This window comes from Apus apus, chromosome Z, assembly GCF_020740795.1.
Source record: "Apus apus isolate bApuApu2 chromosome Z, bApuApu2.pri.cur, whole genome shotgun sequence".
In the NCBI taxonomy this organism is placed as follows: domain Eukaryota; kingdom Metazoa; phylum Chordata; class Aves; order Apodiformes; family Apodidae; genus Apus; species Apus apus.
Window position 1 is genome coordinate 35,303,159 of NC_067312.1, and position 18,846 is coordinate 35,322,004.

General features: G+C 34.2%; 1 protein-coding gene across 5 annotated transcripts in view; it reads left to right on the forward strand.

Moving 5' to 3' along the window:
* The window catches only part of CNTLN (centlein), a 195,481-nt gene that overhangs the window by 127,091 nt on the left and 49,544 nt on the right, over positions 1–18,846 (forward strand). For all 5 annotated transcript variants that reach the window (XM_051643115.1, XM_051643120.1, XM_051643116.1 and 2 more), the window contains 4 exons: positions 2,587–3,107; positions 5,665–5,839; positions 8,905–8,998; positions 9,633–9,856. In XM_051643115.1, coding sequence (XP_051499075.1) covers positions 2,587–3,107; positions 5,665–5,839; positions 8,905–8,998; positions 9,633–9,856 — 1,014 coding nt within the window. The remainder of the gene's footprint in view (positions 1–2,586; positions 3,108–5,664; positions 5,840–8,904; positions 8,999–9,632; positions 9,857–18,846) is intronic.

Here is an 18,846-nt window from a genome sequence, read left to right on the forward strand (position 1 = left end):
GTTTTACCACTTTTAAGTTCAGAAACCTTTAATTTGCTGAGTATTTAACTTTACATGATGTCAGGTGTTAATCTCCATAGAGCTCTTGCTACAGAATAAAATTGATACGTAATAGTGATAAATCCACATTTTGTTGTATTTGAATTATAGCACAACATTGCATATGCAAATATTTTTTTTTATATATGTGAGTTTATCACTCTTTTCACAAGATAGTACCATATACATTTAGTGTTCTTTGGTTTATCAAATATAAGGAGTATTTAATATTTACTGCTCAACATTGTACATCTTACCTCATACAATAACAAGATGTTCTTAACTAGTTGCTATTTGTATTGATATTTGTAATATACACAAGTAGTTTAGTATGTTAACAGGTGTTCACTTAAGAGAGCTCACTTGTATTTTACCATATGTTTTGTTTGCTGCAAAGAAAAGACATCCTTCAAACAGTATAATGCCTTTTTGTCATTTTGCAAAACAATATTTGTTTAATTACTTCTGAATGTTTAAAAGCATGCTTAAATTAAATAAACACAAATCTATACGTTTAAATGTCAGTTTGAGTATGTCTATTTTTTATCTGTGAATTAACTTGTAGGAAGTATGGTAATTTACAGCAGATGATGTGATTGCATATACTTGTAACACTTGCCATATGGTCAGGCAATGAAGGCTGTCATCTCGTTATTACTGAATGACAAACATCATGTTAAAATAATAACACACAGAATAGGAAGTGCTCACATTCATTTATCTTAAGGTAGAGTGAGTAATTGAAATAATATGGATGCTACCATCTGAAATGTCATACAGTTTATGCTAGTTTATCATCTCTATTTCAGAACTGTAATTTTGTTTGCCAGGTACTACGTAATTTTTATCCCTATGGATGTACAGAGTTATGATGGTACCTTAGGGATAGGTGTAGAAGCTATTCATTGTTTCTTTCCTTCTGGCTGTAATACATTACCTTTAAGTCCATTGAGTGCAATAGGCTGCTTTGAAGAACTAAGAAAATAATAACACAATCTCAGTTTAGGAAGGTAGTTGAAGAAAGATACAGGTCTGACTCCTTACCATTGGGGAGGAAAGTACAAATTATTATTTAATTATAAATCTTGGTTTCAATAAAGCATTTGGAAAAATCCCGTTTATATGTAGTTTCACCCAGTAATGGTATGTAGCCATAAGGCAAGCTCTCTTCATTGTGGGAGTGGTGTGAATTTCTCTAAGGGAAGGTATCAATAGATAGGCAGGAGTATTGGATGTTTGCTGCTAAACTCACACATTACATACCAAATTCACAAATATATGTTGGGTTTGAACAGCTCTTGCCCTAATTCACTCTGTACATTAAGTACTCTTGTTTATCTGAATCAAATCTGTAGTACACACTCTGTAAACAATTCCATAGATGTTAAAAGAATTTAAATGCATTGGCAAAATTTCCTTGCAAAAACATACAGCATTTCTTGAAGAGTATTATAGTTCCAGTATTGTCAATGTCAAAGCAAGTTTTGGCATTTCATATTGCTACAAAGTGATGGAATTAGCCACTATTTTGTAAGGTGAATAGCTGAAGCTGGCCAAGTGCATTCTACCACAGTTCCTTGAAAAAACATTCTTTTCTACCCATGTCCAGAAAAATGTAGATCACCTAGCCCTTCCCCTAGTGAATCATGGAGATGGAGCTTATACAAAATGAATTGAAAATATTTCTTCAAAATGACTAAGTGGTTACTGAGCACAAAACTCACTCTGATGCTCTTTGCAAACTTCTGGGCAATTGTCACAGACTAGATGTTCATTTTAGTATTTGATAAAATTAAAATTGTCCCTAATTTCTGGAAATTGTGGGGCTTGTTTGGAACTTTAGGCAAATATTCCAGTAAAACACTGGGAATTAGTTTATTGTTAATGGCCTTGAATATGTGTAAACCTCAAAAGACCTTACAGACAAAGCGTGTGCATCCTGTATGGTTAGAATATGGTCCTTCAAACTATATATAAGAAGCTTATAAAGTGGCTTCATGGGAATAGGGTAGATTTTCCCTTTCTGTGAATAGAAAATACATTTTAGCTTTCATATTCTTTAGGTGCTGACCTTCTGATATCTCTTGCTGTTATTTTTTTAGGGGTTTTTTTGACCATTACATTAATAATGTGAGTATTTACTATAGTTGACAGAACTTGTTGATTTAAATAGCTAGTGCAAAATTGTGTGTATTTCAAAATAGTTTTTCTCCTGAAAATGTTGTTTTAAATTCAATTAGTATGAATAACCAAATCAGTAATGAGCTCAAGATGTATCAGGAAGGTTCATTAGCATACTTAAACTTCTGTGTCACTTTGCCTGGAATTTTAACTTCTTTTACCATCTGCCCTTGGTTCAACAGCTGTATTATTGCAGCTAAAATGTTTTCAGCTGCATTTCATTAGAATTATTTTTAAATTAGGGCTATAGATTGCTTTTGTCCTTGTACTTAATGTAATATTTCTGTCATATAATAAATACATCTGAAAGCAAGGTTTTTTCTACTGGACAGGCTGAAATATGAATGTTAAAATTTACTTTCTTAGGTACAACAAATAGAAAGAAGATTCAAAGCTATTGAAGGGGAATTAAAGAAAGAGAAAGAAGTAAATCAAGACTTACTGAAGGAGAAAAATTATTTGGAAGCATCTTTAAAAGTGAAAAAGGAAGATGCAGACACAAGAGAAAGAGAGCTGGAAATGCTACATAAGAGGATTTGTGAAATAAAAAAAGACAAAGTGCAACTTCAGTTAGTGATTGATGAGCAGAGAAAAGAAGCTGCCTCTTTGAAGAGGCAAGTGGTGGAAGCTAACTGGTTGAGAAATGAAAATGAAGATTTGCTGAGTCAAGTGCAGGAGCTGAAGTGTTTGTTGGATGAAGCCAAAGCAGTGGCAACCTCTGGGCAATGTAATTGCAAGATAACAGACACCAAGGTTAAATTAAAAACAGCCAAGAAAAAGAGCTCTTTGGGACATCATGGAGCTTTTCTCAAACAGTCCATCAAGGTTATGAGTAATGTATGTGAGAACTTCAGTAAGGACGGCTGGGAGGATGTGAGTGAAAGCAGGTACTGCTCTCATTAACTTAGCTCTGTAGAGGGGACAATGTGCATATGTAAAGCACTATGAAATGGAGATTGAATTTCAACTACTGTTGATTTGGTATTCAAAAAAAATACTGTCAGATCCTTTGAAATATCTTGGGAGGTCTTGTTCTGAGCTTATTGACTGAAATTTGCATGCAAAATTAGCCACAACTGCATGAGTATTTGAATAGGTGCCAGGAAACCCAAAAGAAGGCAATGCTTGATTTCTTCCAGTGATGCTATTTTCATGCAGTCATGAGGCTTGAAATTGACAGTTTGGCAGGTTGATTTAATTTGCTGGCCCTTTGCATATTCACCACTGACAGCTAAGGATTCCCAGGCAAGCCTACTAAGTCAGTTTAGTTATCTTGTGACATGCCGACCCGGGAGGAGAAACATTTTTTCCCCTTAATTTAGTTAGATAAATTTTGAATGACCCATTTCAGCTTGCTAGCAGATGTCTACAAGCTGTTTAACATCCTTTAAATTAAGAACCATCCACACTAATTATTTCATGTACGTTTTATGCACAGTCATTGTACTAACTTTAATTGAATGATGGTTAAAATCAGTTTTTTAAAGGTAATAGTTACTGTGTAGAGTCCCTGTCATGAGTAACAAGGCTTTCAGAAAATTGCACTGGCAAGCTTCATAAAAGTTTAGAATTTTTGCTTCTGTTTCTTTTTGTCCACACATACTTGAGGAGGCAGCAGTTAGCCACTGGGTATATGAGTATCACACCTTGTCTTTCAACACTTTGTCTTAAGAGACATGCAAAGTAATTTCTCAAGCCTGTGCTTACCCAAGATATAAAGAAAGTCCCAAAAGAGTAAAGAAAATGGAATTGTCTCTGTAGTCTTCATGTTGGCTTAATATGTCATACAGAGCAAATCAACAGTGGCAGAGGGATCCCTTTTACTTCTCCCCATGCAAAATACGATGCTCCTAAACATTGTCTTGAGGGAGAAAATTAAGAACCATGTAATTTGTTAGGTGTTATCAATAATATAAAACTTGTCTTGTTTTCTGTTTGATTTAATATTGCAGGCCTGATTTTACAGAAAACATACATGTTTTTCTGTTGTGATTAGTGAGCTTTTTATTTACTATGTTTTGCTTTTTATGAACAAAAATGAGGAAATTATTGCAATTTGAGCTTGAAATTAAGTGGGAAGTAATAGTATGGCTTTAGTTGTCATGGCTATCTATAAATACTACTTTTGATAATAGTTCAAGTTAGGGATTTTTGCCATAGAATAGTGAACATTTTTAAAGTTGACATTTCAAGGTGTCATTCTCATCAAATTAGGAAAGTGTCTTAAATTAGTTCTCTCTTCTGCTTATTAGTAAGTAGTGTTCTTTATCACTACTAGCTGTATCTGAGTTTCTAGCTTCAAGCTTTCCATTTTCTAAGTTCTGTTTTCATTTCCTTGAAAGCATTCAGGTGAGGGAAATGTGTACATAGTTAGAAATATCTCTGTGCTACTGCAACACCTTCAAACTGTTACATTGATTTCTGTTCTTATCAGCCAATAAGATGTACAAGTGTATCAGGACAGGTTTTGGAAAGTATAAACATGTTTCTGTATGAAATTTTCTCTTCAATTTGAGGCCTTTTCTCTGGTTAAGTAACCTCAATCACCAAACCATTGATTTTTATGATTGTGCAACTTAATTTGAACTCAGTTGTATCTTTTAAAGTGTCTTGGTTTAAAAAGTAACAAATAAAATTTAACTGGTGTCAAGGGATTCCTTCACAAATCCGTTTGCACAAATGATGGTGAATAGTCTCTGATGGCATAGAAAATTATATATCCAAGACTTCATGTTTTAAGATAGACTTCACTGAATATCAGAACACAAATTATAACCTGGGGCAAGACAGTGAAACACTGGAAATTAAGAGCACATTGAATGCAAGTTTAAGGAAAACTTTGAAGTAGAATAAAAGTTTCAGATCTAGTTTCTCTTCATGGCAGGCAATTTCAGTAAAAGGACTACCAAGCTTACAGAATTTAAAAGTACTCTGAGGGGGTAGTAGGCAGAGATTTTACTGAAGTGTGATTTCTGAATTTTTCTCAGTCAACACTACAAATAAAGTACAATTGAAACAAAATGTTATTGTATGAAGTATTTTGCAGTTGTTTTGTTATGAGATGTGAAAAAGAAGGAAAGTAGAAATGGAGTGTATCTTTTCGAGCCATTCACAGACTATGAGTACTATAAGCAGTTTTTTACATATATAACTTTTGTAGACTGTAACAAAAGCTGTCCTTTAAGAAGCAGTTAAAGTCTCAGACTTGCGTGCATTCTAGAGTAAGAGTCCACGTGAAAGAGTAGAATTTGATAAGACAATTGCAGAAATTTCTTCTAGATCATATTTTTAAATATCTGTTGAGTAAGTCAACTTAGTGCTGTTTGGATTTTATAAAAAATTGTCTTCTTTTTTCCATGTGTTACTTTCTATGTGCTCAAGCATAGGCAGTTTAGAACTTTAAATGTTTAGCTTTGTTTTGTTTTCCTGAATGTTCTGTTTTAGTGACTCTGAAATACCAGCTTCTGAAAGTCTGGAAACCCTGATTATGAAGACAGGGCAAAACACTGGTCCAGTGCAAGAGAGGAGTAAACAACAGAGAAAAAAGCAAATACAAGATAGTCAAAAGCCCTGCAATGTTGTTTGTTTAGAAGACAAAAAACCTCAGTACAATAAGAAGGTAAATAATAGAACTTATTTTGGTCTACTTTACAGGGTGTTGAAATTTAATACTTAGTATTATCACTGCTCTTCCTCTCTTAATTAATTTTCCTTTTGTTGTAAACTGAAAAGAAATTTGCTTCCAGATTCAGTGGATAGTTTCCTTATCATTAAGAATATTTTCAGAACAATTATTCTTGAAAAATATTTGGAGGGGGTGTAAGGAGTGAAAAAGCTGATAAAAAAATGTAAAGCTTCTGTGAGTTAGTCCTGCTGTCTCACAGTCCTGACAAAGAATGCTGCAAACATCCCATTAAACTCCTCAATCAGAAAAGCCATACAGAACTCAAGTGACCTAACCCATACCAAGAAAACAGGAACATCTGCTCTTCCCTTCTCTTAAAATGGTGTGCTGACTAATCAAGCATGAACATTTCTCAGGTTTGTGTGCACAGAGTTATTTCCATCTTGGAAAGAAGCTTTTGGCTCTACCTCTGTCCAGGAGATTCTATCTAGAGAAAAGTGTGCAGTTAGCTTCATCTTAGCCCATTTACATTCATTGTCTGAGATCTGAACCTCTTGTCTCCTTCCTAACATCTATATGCTATTTTCTCACATAAGAGGGCCAGCCAGTCTCTCAAGACTCCATATAGTCTATAACAGATTACTCATTTTTGGACTTTTGAACAATGTCTAGTACTTTTTCCCTCCTGTGTTTGCCCAAATAAATCACTTCACTTCATGGAATTTAAAGCACAAGCAGTTATTGTTCTTTCTTAGTTCAAGAAACAGAATTCTAAAACAGTGAACTTGCTGCTGTTAGAAATTCTGTTATATATGGTGCTATAATAACGAGTTTGAAAACAGATTATATTTGCTTAGTCTCCAAAATTTTAAATACTAACTCTTTGGTCCTGTTGTATAATCTTGATTTTGTGTTTCCATCAAAAAAATCTATTTTCCTGGCAGAAAAGCTGAAAAAAAAAGGAAATTCTTCTACAACCACCTGTTGTTATAGAATACACAGTTCTAGCAGGTGCATATGATACATGTGAAAATCTGACAGGGTGTGCTACTCCTGCTATCTCCTGCTGCTCCTAAGTGAGGATACACGAGGCAGGGAATCCAGGGCTCTGGTCTCTCTTGCTTGATTGTGTAGACACAGCCAGTTTTACCTCGTGTTTTCCTATGTTGCATTTGGTCTCTGTTCCTACTGGAAAAGACAAAACATGGGTATATTCTGATACATGTTTGTAACAGATTAGTGGACTTGGAGCATACAGAGGAAGCATCCCAAGAGCCCTGAACAAGTAAATATGCTTCAGCAGAAGTCCACTGTTGCAGGAAAAGCACCTGAAAACATGGTTTGCGAGTACGGAGGAGAGCATTACAAAAACGTTTAGTATTGGCAATTGGGAACACTAATTCTAACTAAAACTTAAATTCCTCCTGGGGATTTAAAGGCACTCCAGCTGGGTCCTGGTATTCTCGTGCAAAGGGAGGCTAGAGAATGCTTGCAAGTCCTGAGCTATGCCTGGCCTTGGAGATGAAATAATCGAGGACACAAGGACTTTCCATTTTGCCCCATGTGGTATAAATATACCCTGTGCAGTGTCAAGAGAATTACTGGCACTCTCATATAATTAGAGTGGGGATCTCCCTCTTTTCACTGCAGGCATAGATTGTTTGCTCACCACCAGCTGAGAGCTCAGTTCTCTGTAAAATACAATCACCATTTCATGCTAGCATCAGATTACATTTCTTAAGTGTTTGTGGGATTCTCTGATCATACTGATACAGACTGAGTATTGGTTTCCATTGCTGCCCTTGAGACATAAAATAATTAAAAGACTGCCATTTACTTTTCCTTTCCTTTCCTTTCCTTTCCTTTCCTTTCCTTTCCTTTCCTTTCCTTTCCTTTCCTTTCCTTTCCTTTCCTTTCCTTTCCTTTCCTTTCCTTTCCTTTCCTTTCCTTTCCTTTCCTTTCCTTTCCTTTCCTTTCCTTTCCTTTCCTTTCCTTTCCTTTCCTTTCCTTTCCTTTCCTTTCCTTTCCTTTCCTTTCCTTTCCTTTCCTTTCCTTTCCTTTCCTTTCCTTTTCTTTATTGGTGTGTTGTGTTGTTTTGTTTTTTTCCAGGATGGGCAGTTTCCCTGTCCTTCAGATTGTGTGACGGTTGTACAAATCTAGAATTCATGGCTAAGCTATCCTACAATGTCAATATTTTTTTCCGTGCAGTTAATAGATAATCCCTTGCTCTTTATACTCTTCTAAATTTGATGAACAGCTATTTTCATTATAAATATTTAAAAAAATATATTGCATGAAATTACAAACTCAAGACTTTAAAAATTGGATAAATGTTGCAGAATTCCAGAGCAAATGTTTCAAAATACGTTGAGCCATTTAAGAGCCAGGGAAAGAGTATTTTGATTTTGGAACAAGCCACGTTCTGACCATTTTCTCTTTACACATTGCAAGCATTCTTCTTCAGCCTCTGCTTCTGTCATTGAGTGTTTGATAGATTCTGGAAACAGCTGATTTTTCAGATCAGATATTTAAAAGACATGCAGCTGACTTTTGTTAAACTCTGTACAAACAACGAGATTGTGTTTGCATATCCATATATATTCGTGCCTCTTCCAGTTACAGCATGGAGTCTAATCTGATCTTCCTCCTTTTGAATTAATAAGACCGCTATTTCTTTTTTTTTTTTTTCACTTAGATCTCTTGAAAAATTTGATATTTTAAGCTTTCAAGTAATGCACACCATCTTTTTTCCCAAGTAAATTAATATCTTATTTTAAAAAGTGTAGGCATTAAATTTTTCCCATGCATTCTTAGGAAAGGGTTACAATTGAGCTATAAAAATTCTTTATTTCTTCTACATTTGACAGGAAAGGCAGAAATCTGTATTCTTCACTGGCTGATATTCTAAGACTGATTTTCAAATTTAAATTCATTAGAAATTTGTGTATTATTTGAAGTAATTTTTGTTGTTTCAATTAAAACTGGAAAACTTCAAAGTATTGTGGTTGGTGTGCCCTAATGAAGAGTGGCTAGCTTTGTGCTTCTTTTTTTTCATTTAGGGCCATTCACAGAATAAGGACCTGGCTAAGTTACATTCAAAGAGGAAGAAGATTTGCTGTCTCATAAAATCTTACCCATCTTTTCTAAGCCAAGGTAGGAACATTATATATTTTTTGCAACTTCATACGTAAGATTGACAGAGCTTTCCTGCCTGATATTCCAAAACTTCTATATTGAACAAACCCACTTATTTCCTACTGCAGGATTTACTTGTTTAAATTTGTGTGAGTGTATTTTCGAAGGTTTAGCTCTTTATTTTAAAGTGAAAAATTAATACAAAAAAGACTGTAAAAGAGCATCTTTTCATGCTCTTATTTTTACTAAGTCCCATTCACTGAACCTTCTGAGTAAAATAAGGCTTTTACTACATTTTCTTATTGTTTGCCCCTTGTAGCCAGCACAGCCAGTGAAACAAAATCAGCCGTATTTTGGCTTAGACCTTAAAAAAAATAATGATCTGTCAACACAATACTGAAACCTTCCTTTCTGGTGGTATCAATCAAAAGCTTCAGCAACATTTAACCTCAAAGTCCATGTTAAGTTCACAGTGTTGACACTTAAAAAAAGAAAAACAGAGCACTTAAAGGTTAACAGAATTAATTGAACAGTTTGCTTACTGAATAGTATTTTAGAGGCTAGAACAGTGTTTTGAGGGGCCAAAGAAGAATCAGAAATCATCTTATTTGTGATGAACTGTCAGTTTAGTAACATGCCATTTTATGTTTAGTGAACAGAACAAAAAGGAGAAATACTGTTGTCCAGAAACCGGGCTGCTCTGTTACTCTACTGCAAGAAAGAATTAAGTCATTGCAGCAGCAGATAACTGTTTTACAGAATGAAAAAAAGACAGCAGTCTCTTCTTTGAAAGGATTTAAAGAAATCAATGAAACACTAACAACTCAGCTACATTTGGCTGATCAGAGACTTCAGACTAGTAAACGGACCATAGAGGTAAAGTACATTTCATTATAGTGTCTTACAGTGTCCAGCTTAATTCCATTGTAATTGTGCAAAATTTTGATAATGTTTATTTTTGTCTTTCAATTTGGTATGATTAAAATGATGAAATGTTACATATTAGTGTGCTTTAAATGAGATAATGAGTCAGTTGTTCTGTACAAATGATACCAAGACCTGATTTACTATTATATAAATGAAATCAATCCATCTAAAAAATAAGTGGTGTTTATGCTGACATTTTTCCTGCATTCAAATTAATGGAGTAAGTTTCTCGTTTAGCCTGTGGTTTGAGAACTTTCCTGAGAATCTGGTCAATTCACATGAGCTAGCATTTATTCCTTTTATGAAGAGCAGACACTTTGGAGAAAGCAACTGTCTCTAATATGCCCCAAGAGTGGAGTGCTCAATGCAATCAGTTTTCTTTCAAAGGGAGCTTAGACCAGTTCCATATCTAATTAATCCCATCTTTCTCTGTCAAGGTAGAAGCTAGAGAACTAGATTTATCAAAACAGAGACTAGTTAACTGTTTGGTTAACAACCCCCAAAGATGCTAACTTTCTTCTCACTTCAGTCTTCATTCCTACTTAATCCTTTCACATACTATTACTCCTTTCTGGTTTTCCCCATTCTCATTTATGTATATGTATTTTGTGTTAATCTGTATGCAGCTCCTCAGCTGGAATTCGTTTCTATTCATACTGTAGTGATTGGCCTGCCTTTTATAGAGCTGAATCAACAAACACTTTTGCAGTAATTGCCTCCTGTTGGTCACACACACATCCTGCTTCCAGAATTATAGTGTTACAACAGATGGACTTGCTGGAAGGAGGCAGACATTAAAAAAGAAATCAAATCCCCTCCCCCTCAAACTTCTCTGCATTTCTGTCTTTGCACAGAAGGCAGAAGCAGTATCAGGAGCAGCACTTTTCACTTTCTTAGGGCTGGGGAACTGCTAATTTCTAGAGGAGGGAAAACCTAATTTCTGTTACTCATTTTGCATAACTATATATATGTGTAATAAATTTTTCAGAAAGAGTTTCCAAGGTCATTGGAACCAATGGAGATCTGCCTATCTAGCAAACAGTATCATTATGTAAAGTTTCATGGACAGTATAAACATCACCGAGAGCTGCATGTGTAATTTAGGTAAAATAGTCTGTTTGCTCAGACATCTTCACGTTTTGCTTTCCTAGAAGACTACACGTTAGGTGTCCATAGGAGTACAATGTGAGAAATATATAAAAAAAAGGCCATTAACAGGAAACGGGTTAAAAAAATAAAAAAATAGAAAAAAAATGTGTCAAGATAAGTGCTGCTATGTAGAAGACTGACTAAAAGTGAAAAAGCATGATCTTAAAACTAAACCAGTTTTCTTTCACTCTTCTTTTTCTGGAAAGTGTTTTTTAAAAAATTGTCACTGTTCTATTTAAAGGGTCATGCATTCTAAGCAAAAATAAATAAATGGTGTTGCAGGTATTCAAGGAAAAATCTTTATTAGGCATGCACATTTTTTTTCCTCCTCAGCAACCAATTCAAATTCCCTTTCTTACAACTAATTACTCTTCAGGTGCCATAGTAGTGCTACCATGTGGGAAATTTAAAGTAGAGACTTGGGCTACTTGCCAAGTGAAAATTAAGGAGGTAAAGAACCTACACAGTCACTGCAGGGTACACATATGTTTTAGAGAACCATGATTCAGACAGATCAAATGGTTGTAAAGCACACATTTGTGTGCGTTTTTTGTGGGGTTTTTGTAAGAAATACTATCTAGAAGCAAAGTTTTAAGATATTGCAAGGGAAATAATATTTTTTTAGTCTGTTTTTCAATGGCAAAAATACAGTCATGTTTTCTTAATGCTTCTGTTGCTTTAGATTTTAGAATTTTTTTTTCACAGGTAGAAGGCAAAAAACAAGCAAACAAATCATAAAAAGCTAAAAGACTGAGACAATCTCTGTTTTTTGGGGAGACTTTTAAACACTTCAAGAATGTAAAAAATTACTGATACTCAAGACTAAGCTTCCATATGTAATCATGAAGTTCTGAGTAATCTTATATTACCAGTGAACTTGTGATGCTGGGCTAAACTAAGCATAGCATTCAAGCAACTGTAAACATTCACGTTATGGCTTGGACAGCATGTCCTGTTGCCTGAATTAAGAGAAGAAATTCATTAGCAGACAAGGGCAGAGGTTTGTGCAGTCAGTCTTTCATTATAATCCCCAAGGAATCTAGTGCTAGAAGATCAACTCTAGGTTTAAGATTTAAATGTTCCAGATGTTCACTTTGAGACAGATTTTACAGTTCATACAACCTGAAGAATGACATCTGTTGATCTTCAGAATGTACATATGTGTATGCTGTTGTGTATTTTTCTTAATGATCGACCCAGACATCTATGTATGTTTCTGTCCCTCTGTAGGAGTTCAGAATGCTACATTCAAGTTCTTTTGTTTGTTGATTTGGTTTTTGGTGGTTTGGGGTTTTTTTTTTTGTTTGGGTGGGGGTTTTTTTGTTTGTTTGTTTTGTTGGTTGGTTGGGTTTTGTGTGTTTGTTTTGTTTTGTTTGTGGGGGTTTTTTTGTTTGTCTTTTTCTTTTTTTTTTCTTTGGCTTTATCAAGTCTTCATCATAATGTAGATCTCTTTCTTTATTTTGTTTCTGCAAAAGCAATTCTTTGCATATTTATGCAAAAAATTACTGTAAAGTGCACATGTGAGAATCAAAGCTTGTGTTCTCCAGGGATTCTCATCAACACTGAGTCAAGACTGTACAGAAGTACAGTTGTTATGTTTTGCTATCAGTGTATAGAAATCACACCTGAAGCTGATACTTATTTTAGAAGTGAAAGGATTTAGCATTTTTTAGTTTCTTAGAAAAATGTCTGTAAGGAGTTGTTGGAAAAATCACGTGAAGGTTTATTTCCCCTTTCTACTTATCTCTATCACTAAGTGACTGCTTACTAGAAGAGTGTATTTATTTCACTAATAGGCACAGCAGGTGTTACTCTTGTGTCAAAAGTTCAGACAAAGTATATCTAATAAGATATTAAAATCATAGGCAGGTTTAGGATCTTTTGCATTCCTTCTCCAGTGTTTCTCAGGTGCTGTTACAGGAAAAGCTGCATTAATTAATGGAAAGCCATAGGCATTTGCAAAGTGCCTGTGAAAGTCCACTTCAGATGGAAACCTGAATCTCAGAGTATAGGAACAAGTTAACCAGTCAAATCCTGACAGATCCTCTGGGGAGGGTAACATGAAGGTTTAAGTAAAGTTTTTTTTCGGAAGAATTCCTGCAGGTGTGTAACTACATTTTTGCTGAATTGGGAAGAAAAGCATTAGCTGTAACTTATTCTATGATTATTTTTTTTTCTGATAGCATTCTGAAGAGCTCTCCAAACTTTATTTCAGCCATTTGATTTTCAATTTTTATTGAATTTTAGAGGAACTTTTTCCCCCTAAGGTCATACTGAGCTTTTAGAATGCAATATGCATGCCAAAAGTTTGTTTAGCTAGTGGATTACCTCAAGCATAGAATGGTATGAGCATGAAAAGTGGAAGAGTAAAGGGCTAGAAAAAGCTCTTAATTCTTTAAAGTTCGTTTGTGGCTTTCTCTACATATTCTTTTGACTTTTTTGCTGCCCGATCTATGAGAGAACAGCTCAGAATTCAGAACTACATCTGCAGATTCAGAACCACAGCTTCTCTCTTCTTATGGTACCTAAATATGAGTAAGCCAGCCAATTTTGTATTACTCTATTTCACTGAAACAAAGAAGAAACTGATAATTTAGATGCATTGTAAGTCATTGACTTAACCATTATTTAGAAAAATATATCGATTTGATTCTGGTTTTCATTAAGGGATTTTGCACACTTTAAAGATTTATTGTTATTTACATTACAAATTTTTTGTGTCTGTGCCTTCCTTATAGTAAATTTTAGGCATAAGCTTGAAATTACAGACTGAATGCTCTTTGTAATTACTCAGAAGTAAGCTAAAACTGCTTTTGGAACTTCCTTTTATTCATTACAGCAAATGTGTAATTGTTTTTGGGAACTTTCTGCATAAATATTGTCCAGTTAGAAATTTTCACAAACACATCCAATTGCTTTCTTCCAATACACTTTTATATGTGTCCTGGATTTATCTTTTTGACACCTCTTTCATGGCAATGCTCCACAGCATTTGTGATTTTTTTAAAATCAAGTTCATAAGAAAACTTCTGCGTTGTGTCATCTTCTCTAAATTAAATGTAGTTTTTTCCTGTGGTTGCGTGAAAAGTTATTTTTGCTTACGTACTTCAGATAATATGCATCATAGCTACAGAATATCTATATGAAAAAAATTTATAAAAGGTTAAGAATAATTAAAATTTTGAAGACTTTAAGTTAATTATAAATGGTAATTTTTATAGGTAAACTATGTAAGAGATTACTACTATATCAGCAGTATATGCGAGAATTCTGACTTTCTTACATAAAGTAGTAGTAAAAAAAAAAAAAAGAAAATAAAAGCAGAGTTGCTGTAATGACCTCATAATATAATAGATAACAATCTCATAAGGATTTGTTTCCTCTTGTTCAACAATATCCCTTTCCATTCTTACAGGGCACACTTAAGTCTGGAACATCTTACTTGTGTCCATCTTAAAAAAAAAAAAAAAAAAAAAAAAAGCTAAAAATATCCTATTTGCCACCTTCGCCAAACTCTGAAAAATCATTTCTGGATACATTACCCTTTGGTGCAGAGTGTAATGGAACAACCAGAGGATTCTGTGAGGCTATTTAGGATACATCTTTTCCCAAAAGTGCCAGGATAAATGTGATTTCTGTTCTTATTGGTCAATAAGACATACCAATGTGTCAGGACAGGGGATTTTTCCTCCCCCTTCTTCTGAAGCGTACAGATTATCATTTCCTAATTGCTTGGAATAGGAATATCTTGGTCAGTTGGCAGGAACTGTAATCTTTGGGGACAAAATTAAAAAAAAATAATTAATGACAGTTTCTCAAAAATCTTTAAAAATCAAAGCAGCAAATTTTCTATTCTACTTTTTCTTCAAATGCCTCAGTAATGAAAAAGTAAGTAGGGATAAAAGTATGATAAAGCAGGATATACTTCCTGACCTTTGCATAGTTTGCAAATACAATCTAGAACAGCAGAGTTTTACCTAATAATTGAACTAATCCACATTCCCAGGTAAGACTGAAGTCTTCTCAGAATTTGGTTAGGTGTAAATTCTATGGATTATTTTTTTTCTTCTGAGGTCACAATGCTATCATTTTGTGTGTGTGTCTTGAAGAGCCCTTTTTGTAGGCACAGTAGATAATTAAAAATTCAAAACCCAGCCCCAATCAATGTATTCTTGAGAGATAACCCATCTTCCTGTATTCACCACAGTGTTCCAGACCTGAACAATGACATTATCTGTAGGTGATGAAAAATTGTCTACGATGTATTTAAAACATAAATTTTATGGAGTCAAGTTCAATTTCCAGGCCCTACCTGAAATTTTTGAAGGTTTTGAATTGACAATATTGAGAAGAAAGAATTCTGATATATTGTAATTTTATAAAAGTTTTGCCAAGCTTAATAAATTGAAAATCAGGCTGTGATGTCACACAGTGACTGGAAACAAGCAGGCAATGCTCTGTGACTGTGAGACTAGCATTCGCCTCTTTCCAGTCCTAGTCCAAAATTCTGCCTGTGATGAAACATGATCAGATGGCTAAATATATTTGTTCAAATTTTTTATTACTAAATGGGGAAATCTCTATCTAATTTTTCCTCTGGTAAACTATTGATTCAGCATTGCTGCTGATAGAAAACTACTCAAATTTTTATTTTCTACTCTGTCAGAGAAGTTGGCTTGGGAATAAAATGAAAAATTGACAAGTGGTAAATGAGAAGTAGCTTCCTTTTTAAAATGTTTCTACTCCAACTTTTTTTTTCTTGATTATTTAATTTATTTTTTTTAGTTTGCTGAATCGAAAATTTAGGGCACCCTGAAGTCAGTTCCATTAACAGAACTACACTGTAAAATATATTTACTGTAAAACTGTGCTGTCATTACAAAACAAAAATAAAGCAAAATACTATTTATGTTTATCTCTGAAGAACAATTGCAATAGACCTGTTAAATTATTGATGAACAAGAGCTGAAGTTCATTGCATGTAGGAAATGAATCTCATTCATAAATTAAAGAGGGTAGTTGGCATGAAGTGGAACTATGAGAGTTGTATTACATTGCTGTCAAAATGAAATAACTCATTAGGTAAGTTATAGAAAAATATTTCTGGAGACCCAAAGTTCATAGAATATACTTGCAATCAGTACAATTTATATTGCTGCAAAAATCATAAAAATTACACTTTTCTATTCAAAGAAGAAACCTGTGTCAAGAAGGCTTAGCATGTTCCTGTAATGTTACAAACAGAGATAGTACTCATACCTATAAGCATATATAATATATTTGTATCTATAGTAGAATACAGCAATAGAATATACTTGTATGTATATTATAGTAAGCACTGGAAGATATCATTCTGTAATTTCTACTTTATGGATTTCATGTGATATGTAGCTAGTTTTTCTTCACCTCCCCAGTGAGTTGATAAATTTTCCTTGTGCATTGAATCTTGTCTTATTATTCGACCAAAAATATAACTCAATTTACGGGGCTATTCCCCACAATTTCCTAAATAAGATACTGTTTGAGACCTGAAAAAGCTCAACAAATACTATTGTAATAGGATTTCCTTCTGTGCTTATAGGAATGTCTTGACTTTATTCGGTGTGATCTGCTCATTTAATTAAAGCTAAGCATATAGCTAGACTGGATTCTTGAGCCTTCTCAATTATGTACAGTTCTGTTAATAATATAGGATTTTGTCAGATAATATTTATTGACAATCAAATCCCACCCAAAATAATTGAGAATGATTAGTCATATGTAGATGAGAGATTACATTTCTGCTCTGAGAGTCTGATTTTCTTATAGATTGTCTTTGAAAACCAGTTTAGGTGGCAACTGGATCAGTATGCTTATGCTTTTTTGCTGGAGTGGTCTATCCATCAGTTATTCATTATTAGTAAATACCTGTATTAACCATGAAAGTGATTTACTGACCTCTTTATGCATGTGCTTATTTCCACTGAATTCAATGAAAGTGCAAGACCTCCTGGATATGGTGGTAAAAAGAAGTTTTATATCTCTAGTCTTGAATACAGACCTCTCTACAGTGAGGGGTTCTGTGTTTTGAACTTTCAAGAGAAGGAATTACAATAGGGCATGTAGTTGCTTTTTTTTTTTTTTGCTTTTTTTTTTTTTTTTCAATATTGTATGATTTAGGATTCTAATGGACTGTGCAATAACACTCTGGTGTACCATTCCATGTAGGTACTACTAAAATGTAAAGAACAGATGCCTTGGATTTCTATCAGCCATATATCCTACCTTGGAAATTTGAATTCTCCCCGTGTTTGCAATTGTCTGTTTCACAATTATTTTTTTACCTAAGAGTCTCTCTTTACTCTCTCTCCTGGCCTAAGTAAAGATTTTCCTGAATATGTTCTTGTGAAGAGTTTTCAAGAGTCATGGTAAATGGGGGAAATACTTTTTAGTTCTTTTTTATCGTGAACGTTAAGTCGGTTGATTCTTCTGCACTCTACTAATGCATCCTTTTACCTTACCTCCCTTTCCTTTGTTCTTATCCCAATCTGCTAAATAAATTTCCTTCGTTATGGAGTTAGGGAACATAAGATTGGTGAAGCAGTGTGATTAATATGGTTAGCAAAGCAGATGCATTTAATAGGTGGAGAGGTAAGTGATAGCTTAGTTCCTTATTTGAGGAGTTTAATTTCCTAAGAAGTTGAAGTAACATGTTCATGGAAGTGCAAAAATGGTTCAGTGAACTGAAAGAATCTAGAAGTCTTATAAGTACATCCACTTATTTTTGTTATGCTTCCCTATGCAACACAGATTACTCATATTAAAATATACATAGGAGATTAAATTCCAAAAGTTGTCTTCACCATTATTTGTTTTACATAGTATTTGGATTGGATCTGAATACTGATACATGGAACATGGTGTGGACTCAATGTCTCATTTCATGTCTTAAGGTTAAATTTGTGCATGCAAGTATCACTTAATCATTTTCACTACCTCAGAGTCTCACGTACCATGAAATTAATTTTTCAGTTGATCCCTCACATGAATGATAACATTATTTTTTTTTCCCCGAGATAATGGTTTACACTTTAGACTTCTATTCTATTTGGATATACTATGAAATATATGACAGTCTTTTTGCTGTTTGTTTTAGAAGTAAAATATTTCAATCATTTTTTAAAAATTAGTGGCAATGTAAAAAATCCAAGGCTCTGCAAGAGGGTATCTTCAGTCATTGACAGGTATTCTAAGCTTTCAATCATTCACTGGAGGCTGATTGAAAAGTATAGATCATTATGACTTCACAGTGTTTGTAATGAGGAAATCATTACATCATAATGAAAACCAATACATTACTCAGGTTCATGTTGAGAGAGGCTGAATGCCTGTCTCCTGGGAACCAGAGACTCTGAAGAAAAATGAGAGTCCTAGTAGGCAATGAGCTGAGTGTGAACTCCCATTGCTGTTGTGGAAAGCAGCAATGAATGTATAAACAGCAGGCTATATAATAGGAGGAGAATGTTTCCTTCACTTGGCCTGATTCCACTGCTCCTAGAATACTCTGTATAGCTCTAATACCCAGAATCCAAGAAAGAGACCAGTGGAAGTAAAAAGCATTTGAAAAAGAATTACGAGAAGGATTTCAAAAGACACTATTCCAGAGAACAACTTGAGGTTTTCAGAGAGAATGTGAAAAGGTAACTGAAGTTTAAATACCTAAGAAAATTAAATTGGCTTGTAGAGTCTTCAGTCTAGCAAAGAAAGATTGAAAAAAAATTCAAGGACATAGAACTGAAGCAAGATAGAAT